Here is an 11,205-nt window from a genome sequence, read left to right as displayed (position 1 = left end):
TGAACCCTAACCCTAACCCTATCCCTAACCGTAACCCTAATCCTAACAACACTAACCCCAACCCTAACCCATAATCCTAACAACTCTAACCCCTAACCCTAACCACTACCCCTATCCCTAACAACTCTAACCCTAACCCTAACCCTAACCCATATCCCTAACCCGTATCCCTAACCCTAACCCTATCCATAACAACTCTAACCCTAACCCCTAACCCTACCCCCTAACCCTATCCCTAACAAACTCTAACACTAACCCTTAACCCTAACCCTAACTCTAAACCCTAACCCAAACTCTACCCCCTAACCCTAACCCTAACCCCTATCCCTAACCCTAACCCTAACCCATATCCCTAACCCTAACTCTAACCCTAACCCTAACCCTAACCCCAACTCTACCCCCTAACCCTAACCCTAACCCCTATCCCTAACCCCTTACCCTAACCCATATCCCTAACCCTAACCCTAAACAACTTTAACCCCTAATCCTAACCCCTAACCCTGACAACTCTAACCCCTAACAACTCTAACCCTAACCCTAACCCATATCCCTAACCCTAACCCTAACAACTCTAAACCCTAACCCCTAACCCTAACCTTTTACCCTATCCCGAACAACTCTAACCCTAACAACTCTAACCCCTAACCCATATCCCTAACCCGTATCCCTAACCCTATCCCTAACAACTCTAACCCTAACCCCTAACCCTAACCCCTAACCCTATCCCTAACAACTCTAACCCTAACCCTAACCCTTAACCCTATCCCTAACCCTAACTCTAACCCTAACCCCAACTCTACCCCCTAACCCTAACCCTAACCCCTAACCCTAACCCCTAACTCCAACCCAACCCTAACCCCTAACCCTCACCCATATCCCTAACCCTAGCCCTAACCCCTAACAACTCTAACCCTAACCCCTAACCCTAACCCCTAACCCTATCCCTAAACAACTCTAACCGTAACCCTAACCCTATCCCTATCCTAACTCTAACCCTAACCTTAACCCTAACCCTAACCCTAACCCTAACCCCTAACCCCAACCCCTAACCCCTAACCCTTACCCATATCCCTAACCCTAACCCTAACCCTATTCCTAACAACCCTAACCCCTAACCCTAACAGCTTTAACCGTAACCCCTAACCCTAACCACTAACCCTAACCCTAACCCTAACCCTAACCCTAACCCCTAACCCTTACCCCTAACCCTAACCCATATCCCTAACCCTAACCCTAACAACTCTAACCCCAACCCTACCCTAACCCTAACCCTTGCCCCTAACCCTAACCCATATCCCTAACCCTAACCCTAACAACTCTAACCCTAACCCCTAACCCTAACCCTAACCCTATCCCTAACAACTCTAACCGTAACCCTAACCCTAACCCCTAACCCTATCCCTATCCCTAACTCTAACCCTAACCTTAACCCTAACCCCTAACCCTAACCCCCAACCCAACCCTACCCCTAACCCTAACCCATATCCCTAACCCTAACCCTAACCCTATTCCTAACAACCCTAACCCCTAACCCTAACCCCTAACCCTATCCCAACAGCTCTAACCGTAACCCTAACCCTAACCACTAACCCTATTTCTATCCCTAACTCTAACCCTAACCCCTAACCCTAACCCCTAACCCTATCCCTAACAACTCTAACCCTAACCCTTAACCCTATCCCTAACCCTAACTCTAACCCTAACCCCAACTCTACCCCCTAACCCTAACCCTAACCCCTAACCCTAACTCCAACCCAACCCTAACCCCTAACCCTCACCCATATCCCTAACCCTTACCCTAACCCTAACAACTCTAACCCTAACCCCTAACCCTAACCCCTAACCCTATCCCTAACAACTCTAACCCTAACCCTAACCCTATCCCTATCCTAACTCTAACCCTAACCTTAACCCTAACCCTAACCCTAACCCCTAACCCCAACCCTAACCCCTAACCCTAACCCATATCCCTAACCCTAACCCTAACCCTATTCCCAACAACCCTAACCCCTAACCCCTAACCCTTACAGCTTTAACCGTAACCCTAACCCTAACCACTAACCCTAACCCTAACCCTAACCCTAACCCCTAACCCTTACCCCTAACCCTAACCCATATCCCTAACCTAACCCTAACAACTCTAACCCCAACCCTACCCTACAACGCTAACCCTAACCCTGCCCCTAACCCTAACCCATATCCCTAACCCTAACCTTAACAACTCTAACCCTAACCCCTAACCCTAACCCTATCCCTAACAACTCTAACCGTAACCCTAACCCTAACCCTATCCCTATCCCTAACTCTAACCCTAACCTTAACCCCTAACCCCTAACCCTAACCCCAACCCAACCCTAACCCCTAACCCTAACCCATATCCTAACCCTAACCCTAACCCTATTCCTAACAACCCTAACCCCTAACCCCTAACCCCTAACCCTATCCCTAACAGCTCTAACCGTAACCCTAACCCTAACCACTAATCCTATTTCTATCCCTAACTCTAACCCTAACCCTAACCCTAACCCATAACCCTTACCCTAACCCTAACCCATATCCCTAACCCTAACAACTCTAACCCCAACCCTAACCCTAACCCTAACCCTAACCCTAACTCTAACCCCAACCCTACCCTAACCCTAACCCTTGCCCCTAACCCTAACCCATATCCCTAACCCTAACCCTAACAACTCTAACCCTAACCCCCTAACCCTAACCCCTAACCCTATCCCTAACAACTCTAACCGTAACCCTAACCCTAACCCTATCCCTATCCCTAACTCTAACCCTAACCTTACCCTAACCCCTAACCCTAACCCTAACCCTAACCCCAACCCTTACCCCTAACCCTAACCCATATCCCTAACCCCTAACCCTAACCCTATTCCTAACAACCCTAACCCCTAACCCTAACCCCTAACCCTATCCCTAACAGCTCTAACTGAACCCTAACCCTAACCACTATCCCTATCCCTAACTCTAACCCTAACCCTAACCCCAACTCTACCCCCTAACCCTAACCCTAACCCTAACCCTTACCCCTAACCCTAACCCATACCCCTAACCCTAACCCTAACAACTCTAACCCCAACCCTACCCTAACCCTTACCCCTAACCCTAACCCATATCCCTAACCCTAACCCTAACAACTCTAACCCTAACCCTAAACCCTAACCCTAACCCCTAACCCCTAACCCCTAAACCCTAACCCCAACCCTAACCCCCTAACCCATATCCCTAACCCTAACAACTCTAACCCCTAACCCCCTAACCCTAACCCCTAACCCAGACAACTCTAACCCTAACCCTAACCCGTAACCCTAACAACTCTAACCCTGACAACTCTAACCCTAACCCCTAACCCATATTCCTAACCCGTATCCTAACCCTAACCCTATCCCTAACAACTCTAACCCTAACCCTAACCCTTAACCCTATCCCTAACCCTAACCTCTAACCCTAACCCTAACCCCAACTCCTACCCCTAACCTAACCCATATCCCTAACCCTAACCCTAACAACTCTAACCCCTAACCCTAACCCCTAACCCTGACAACTCTAACCCTAACCCTAACAACTCTAACCCTAACCCATATCCCTAACCCTAACCCTAACCCTAACAACTCTAACCCTAACCCCTAACCCTAACCCCTAACCCTATCCCTAATAACTCTAACCCTAACCCTAACAACTCTAACCCCTAACCCTGACAACTCTAACCCTAACCCTAACAACTCTAACCCTAACCCTAACCCATATCCCTAACCCTAACCCTAACCCTAACAACTCTAACCCTAACCCCTAACCCTAACCCCTAACCCTATCCCTAATAACTCTAATCCTAACCCTAACAACTCTAACCCTAACCCTAACCTCATTTAATTAAGTTTTTCATCTCGTAAACCCTAACGATATCCTTTCAATTTTTAACTAGGGAACCCTAACCTTTAACCCTAACTCCATACCCTACGGAATCCGCCCCCCCCGAACAGATTTATTTACCCACAGGAGGCCGTGAGGCCTGTTAGTCATACAGGACAGAAATGGTTTCTTTTCCTAATGAGGGGAACTTTTCAGTTATTTAAAAATATGTTAACACTTTCAATTCCTAAATCCTTTTGCCCACTTGGAGCATATAATCTAAAAATGAGAAGAAAAAAATCCAAAAGTTATGTGGTGTTGACCAAGCATTCAGGCGCACGGACTCCTGAAATTCGCTACAAATCGCAGTTACCGGCTTCCATATAGGACTCTTCTGGGTTCTCGGGGTTCCCGGCCCACCACACTTCCTTCCCTGCCCATCCATTTAACCCAAAAAGGGTCGAGCGACCATGCAAGGGAGGTAACCGAGACAGGCCCCTAAGCCCTGGCCGCCGAGTCGGCCACACGTCTCGAACCTGTACTTAGGCGCTCACCTGGACTTCGCGGACAGTCCCAGCAGAAGAGCTTACCCGTTAGGCTAAGGTACTGTTGGTAATTTAGGATGGAAAATTAACTGCTTTATAGTTGGAATGCACAGCTGAAAAAAGCTGAAAAAAAGAGAGACGGCACTGGGATTCGAACCCGTGACCACCGTGTCTTTCAACACCCAGCTTAACCACTCGGCCATTTCACGAGATAATAACTGAGCGTTTATATAAGAACCTTACACTGCGAATACGTAACGTAACACGATGCACAACTCGCTTCCCTTGTCAGAGTTAATTGGTTGTTATACGGCGAGTCATTTTTTTTGTCAAGGTGTGTGATGAACATTGCAAAGCATCAGATGCATAGAGATTCGCCGAGATAAACACAATTTAAATGCGAAACAAAATTTGTGTTATAGAATGTCACTCCGCGTTCACAAACTGTTCCCAAGTAAGGCCTTTGTGCTGAGTTTTAACTGACGGAGTCGGCTACCACAACAAATGAACATAATATACATAGGGATGAAATTAAGTTGCGGTATACGAATGAAGCAGCCACAATTATCAGGATGCTGGGAGGAACACTTTGTCGTCAAATTTTCAATTTATGAATTACAAAGCCGGGCACTTCAAAGCTGGTGCAGGACAGGAGATATAATGGGACTTATTTGAGGCTGGGGATTATTATAAGTAGGTATATTCTCTATGCTCACACCACACTAAACCAAACAAACTGCACAAAACAAATACTTCAATGAAAAAACGCATTGGTGTTCCTTTATTGACAAAACAACATCCACTCAAATAAATGCTGGTGTATCACAGTCCGATTTATATGCTTTAATTTTCCTTTAATTAAAAATCAAACTTGGTAAAATCTGTTTTAAAAGACATTTATGAAAGTACATCCCCTCAAGAGAATCACGGGTCTCTATCTTGATTTACATTTTTAAACACAAAGTTATTTCGCGAACCAAGAGTATTGTCTCGTGAACGAGTTCCCTATATACAATAACCAGGAAAAATTAGGCCCATACGAATATACGGGCCTAACGTACTTGAAAACGCCTACAAAATGCTTGGGTTATTTTTCAATGAAAAAATGCTATCAACGTAATGGATATGTGTTTAATCATTCAGAGAATCCGAAGGGAACATGGAATCACATGTTTCGCAATATTACCACAAACGGCCAATTGTTTTTAGCCAGTATTCAGGAGTCTGTCACGGGTTAGTTACGTCATTCAGTCTCCGGTCAGAAACTATTCACTATAGTTTCGCACAAATTCATTCAATGCATAACTGTAGCAAGCGCATTACTTTCATTCATTTAACCTCGCAACACAACTCGTAAGTCCACTATATACGGTTCACTTTTGATAAAATGGATAACAACTCTCGTCTGTTTCCAACGTCTGTCAACTGATAAAGGATCATGCTCAAACACCTGTTATTAACTTTGATCAATATTAGCAAGATTCATAAAATTACATATCCATGACGAATTTCACACATTAATGTATTGTACCTCAAGTGATGGTCACATATAAATAACGCCTTGATCCTTTGGATAAAATACTGCATCATTTTACGGCAGAGAAAGTGCATTTTCTCCCCAGACGATAAGGAAATATGATGTTGGTTGTTCGAATTAGGAGCGGGAAAAATTACAGCATGATGAAAGTGGACAACAATGCTTCTACGTTGTGTAGACCTACTGAATGGTGTGAGAAGCACAGTGAAATACGCAAAAAATGGTAGTAAAGATCCTATATGCAGAAGTGGCTGACACGGCGTGTGCCTCTACTGCCGATAGTCACGGTAAAGTATTACGACCATGAACGCATTAAATCAGTGTGACAATACATCCTTGCATGTATGACCGCAAGTTTTCGTAAACTAATTAGAATTTTGGATGACTGATCCAAGTTTTACTTCAAATGGCATGCCACTCTGATTGAGAGCCTACAGTTTTCCAAATCCACTGTGGCTTCATCCAAAGTAGAGGGCAGCTGAAATGATCGTCTGATTTCACAGGCTTTTTCAGATTTAGTTTAAGCCCGATGTCAACAGGACAAAATCCAGTGACATACAGATTTACACGGACAGGATTTCTAGGGGCAGATATCACGCGTGGGGCGATTAAAACATTTTAGAAGGCAAATGGGACAAGGGTGGGTGTTTCAATTGCATTGTCAACAAGGAGTGAGGTACTTGCGTATTCCCAATTGTTGGTCAAAAAGAGTAAACAACTGGAGATGTCAGCAGTAAAATATGAAGGGTCTTTTACAAGTAGAATTATCAGTGAAGGACATAATCCAATAGTAAAGTACAATTACATGTCAAAATGTAATCTCCTTAAAAAATATCATCACTAAAACAGCTTCTACAAATGATAAACAATGTGCTTCGGGCTTTTAGTAAGGTAAAGTTTGTTTTCACACTTTCTTGAGAAAACGTACAAATATATCAACAATCACTTTTTTTCTTATTAATTTGTTGCTATATTGTTTATTTAAAAACCACAAAACTTTAATGAATGGTGGGATGTGCTGTTTTACATTAATGTTTGAAATTTCCCTGCACACACATTATGTCCTCTGTGTAATTTTTTTAACTGCAAGTGAAAATATGTTATGTACATCATTACGATCATGAGGATTAAAATCCCTCTAAAAATGAAAAGAATATGGACAAAGTGGATTTGAAGTTCTGGGGCACGAACCATTTAAACAATCAGAGACATGGAGACTATTACACCATACAAAATAATCTACGTGTACGAGAAGACCCAATTTTATGGAAAACTTTGAAACACCCAGACTTCAACCAAATATCTTAAGGCCTCAATCTACAATGACAATCAAGTCAAGATGGCAAAACTTGCCGAGTGTAAAACAAATCCAGTGGCTAAAAAGTCTTCATTTACATCCGTCTCCTTTCTGACACTCTTCCCTTTAATGATATTGGGGAATATATAGGGTGCAATTGTTGGGTCCACAACTCTACAGGTTTCCCTTCATTGACAATACGCAGGGAACGCACCCTACCTGGATGAACCATCTCAACATCGGTAGCTTTCTAAAACTTTGGGTTGAAAGTCAGTGATATCATTCACAAAGCAAAGGGGGTGTTCCGATATTCCAGGTGGGAAAAATGGTAAAAAAATTAACATTCTGTGTCCCTGAAAGAAGTATTTTAACCTTGGAAAAAACTAGAAAAAACATACTGATGCTGCAAGTAATTATAAATTGACAGCTTCATCTTCAGAGCAGTTGCCTGCAACTTCAGAAGTGAACCCAACAATTATCTTGTACATTCCTCCTCAACACTCCACTCCAAAGGCATCAGTTTCCAAATAGTATACAAACCTTCATTTCCAAATGCTTCTCTTTGTGCCACATTTGTGTTATATTCAATATATATATAATTTTTAAAGCCTGTTCCTACCATTTCATATCAAAAATATACGTATTTATATATACTTCCTGATTCCAAAGTGTTTTCTTGTTTAATATGACACCCGACACCTTAGTTGGTCTCATGCATTTTTCAGTCCTATGATATGGCCCCCAAATTAGCAGGCGAACTACCAGGGGACTAAAAGACATCTCCATTATGTGAAGTGAGTGACTAATTTGTTCAAAAATACTTATATATCATACATCTTAAATATATATACACCAAATTACTGATATCCACCATGAATATAACAAAGACTTCTTACCAAAAGTTGTGCTCCCTACCACAAAATATTTGAACAACTCTCCACAGCGTTGGTTGGAGCGAGTGTGATATGACACCATACAAAATGCACATGTTCAATGATTTTGTTTGATGTCAACATTTGATACAGTGCACAATTAATGATGTTCCTATTGCACCACAGAAAAAAATCCCCCTTGGATGCGACTGTGCAAAATAAGTGACTGCTTTCCCAAGACTCCCACCAAGGGTTGCTCTTTTAATACTCCTTAGGTGTCTAGTATCTAGTCTTCATCCCATTCTGCAGCATTGATAAACGTGTGGAGACTGGGAAATGTCTTCATGACAAACCTATGACAATATACACGTATTGCCCTTGTGCTGAGTGCACAGTCTCATTTCAATTCTGGCTATTTTTAAACGCCCAGACTAAATTTGTGGAATTTGAATGTCTTGATCCAATCTTGATTGCAGATACCAATGAAATATCTCTGCCTTTGTGCAAAGAGCACAATTGCAATGCTTTTCAGAATCAGCCATGAAACAGGCAGTACAAGCTAAAAAACGTAAGCAACAACTCACAAGCATGACAATTGGCACTTTCCAAGGGGGAAAGAGTGCACAGCTGCATCCTGAAACCAGCAAAACTGTATTGTACACTTCTCCCACGATTGCCACCGGTTTTTGTTTTTAGAGTTTCTAAAAAGTAACCCTTGCACAAGTTTGAAATACTGAATGGCTTCAAAAATGAGATACAAAAAGAGCTTCATACGGTCATCAGGTTCCAACCTCACAAAATGTCACTGGTATTTGTCCAAATGTGAAGCATGAATTCGGCTAAACACAGCTCCAAACATCAGATCGTGTACCTCAAGTGCTGGAGCATGTACATTCTATATAAATATGTTCCTATATACACCTATTTAAACTTATCAACTATATATACACACATCCATCTCAAAGTTTATTTTTGTCTATCATCCCAAGGCAGTAGTGTGATCCACTAACAAAAATGACCCACAAATATTGGACTGAAAATAAGAGTCAAACCTCGGTGGCTTTAAGATCCAAATTTCTCATTGTCTAAAAGAAAAAATGTACAGGAAAAGAAAAACACACACCGGTAGTGACTTCTGTGAAATTTTTTTTCTTGTGAAACCACAATTTGAACTAAAGCTGACTTTCAATAGACCGATTTAAAAAAAAATCACCCCTGTGAACTTTGACCTCTTCAAACAAATACAAAGAAACTGAATTTCAGTATGGCTTCAATTTGGTTTAGCAAACAAGGAGGACGCTGCGAGTTAATGCATCAGTTGCTTTCAAGGGTGCACATTGAAACAAAATTTCAGCAGGTGAAAGAATAAAAGAAATTAAAAGACACTATTCATATTTTAGATTTAAGAAGCAAACCTTTGATTAAATATATTCAGGTAAAAATTGCATTCATTCTGTACAATGATGATTAAAATATCAACAGCGATTACTACTGAACTGCAGTTATTCTAAAATCTAAATGCTGTGCTGGTTTTGACGATGGACCTGAAAAGAATAAGTTTCCACAATCTCCTGTAGGAATTACTCATAAACTAGAGGTTAAAATTTGTTCATCCGTTGGTAAATGAAAAATTGTTCACTAAAGGTTCACTGAATAAGGTAATTTTCCGTTTAGAAATTAGCCACGCAAAACATTTGATCCTGTGAGGAACATTTCTGATCCCATTTGTGAAATTTGTGTAAATTACTTTTTGTTTTTTCATGGAATTACGTTAGTCTTAAAAAAACACCATTGATCATTTACAATGAAAATACTTGCAATAATAATTGTAGTTGATCAGCATTACTAATAAATCTCAAAAAGGAGATAAAATCTTTTAAAGCCTACAAGTTCAGAGACACAAGCAGGTATTGTAAACATTCAGTGCATACTGGATTTATTTATTTCAATTATTTATTTCAATTTACATCCTTAAATCTTGATCACTGACTGACGATTTCACATTTCAAAGGTTTGTCTCAGAAATACACAGCCAAAGAAAGAACATGTAAGAATATAAAAATTGGTGCAGATAAAATCATTTAATGACACCGTAAGAACTTAAAATCTTTTCAAAAGCAAGACACATCTAACAGATTAGAAAAAAATAAATCACGTGATTACAATTTATGCGGCTTGTTAGAAAAAAAAACAAAAACAAATGCAAGGATAAAACTTTCAGAGTGTGTGCTCAACAGTTCAACATCTGTCTTGAATTCCACGGAATGTGCATTGGATCCCTAACAATTAGCACCAATTACATGTGTCGTGCACAATGGTTTAAAAAGTGAATACAATTGGTAATCGTTAATTTTAGGTATATGCCCTTGCAAGAAGACCACATTTTCCTTTACCAGACTCACTGTAAGTTTTCTGACTTCATAACCGAGTGATTATGTCGGCCTCTATGTCGCTAAGATCCAGACTTTTCTTAGGCGACTCACCTACTGATACTGGTGAGGCGGTCCGTTCTGGCTCTGGGGTCCCATTCACTTGGGCCCCGCTTTCATTGGCTGCTTTTTGGGGAGACACAATGGTTGTCTCTGCCAGAACCTTTTGGGGTGACCCTGGGGGCATCTTCGTGGGGGACTTGTTGGGCGAGCCCCCAGGAGTTGGGGTGATGTCTTTCCGAGGCGACCCCTCAGAGGGTGATGAGGGGGACTCCGGCAATTTAACTGGAGAGTGTGGCCGGGAGCCGTCCGATCTGGGCGAAGAACTTCCCTGCTCCTCATTGTTACCCTGTGAGGCGGAGGACGAAGACGACGAAGACTTTTGCAGGGCCTGGGCGGGGCGGGGTGGATCCACCTCACCCGTCTCGTCTGACCTCTCCCCATTGTGTTCGATCACAGCCTCAACCTCCACAATGCCGTTGACAGCAGCTATGCGCTCCTGGCTGGTTGCTGCGCCGTTGCTGAGGGTGGCCACAATGGGCCCATCAGAGGACGATTGGTTCTTCTTCAGATCCTGGACGAGCTGTCGGCATTTCGATTCGTACTCGGCATCCAGTGATGCTGCATGCTGTTCAGGAGCAAAAACCAAAACCTGGCTAACACC

General features: G+C 42.3%; 1 protein-coding gene across 29 annotated transcripts in view; it reads right to left on the bottom strand.

The window, feature by feature from the left end:
• Nucleotides 1–5,159: 5,159 nt before the first annotated feature.
• The window catches only part of LOC110979269 (1-phosphatidylinositol 4,5-bisphosphate phosphodiesterase beta-1-like), a 107,822-nt gene continuing 101,776 nt past the window's right edge, over nt 5,160–11,205 (bottom strand). For all 29 annotated transcript variants that reach the window (XM_087145325.1, XM_087145330.1, XM_022234904.2 and 26 more), the window contains one exon: nt 5,160–11,169. In XM_087145325.1, the coding sequence (XP_087001451.1) occupies nt 10,531–11,169 (639 nt within the window). In that variant the 3' untranslated portion in view covers nt 5,160–10,530. The remainder of the gene's footprint in view (nt 11,170–11,205) is intronic.

Source organism: Acanthaster planci, linkage group LG01 (assembly GCF_054643075.1).
Source record: "Acanthaster planci isolate LZ-2023a linkage group LG01, COTS_SCS, whole genome shotgun sequence".
Lineage (NCBI taxonomy): Eukaryota > Metazoa > Echinodermata > Asteroidea > Valvatida > Acanthasteridae > Acanthaster > Acanthaster planci.
Note: the sequence above shows the minus strand (reverse complement) of the source record. Positions and strands in the feature narration are given on the sequence as shown.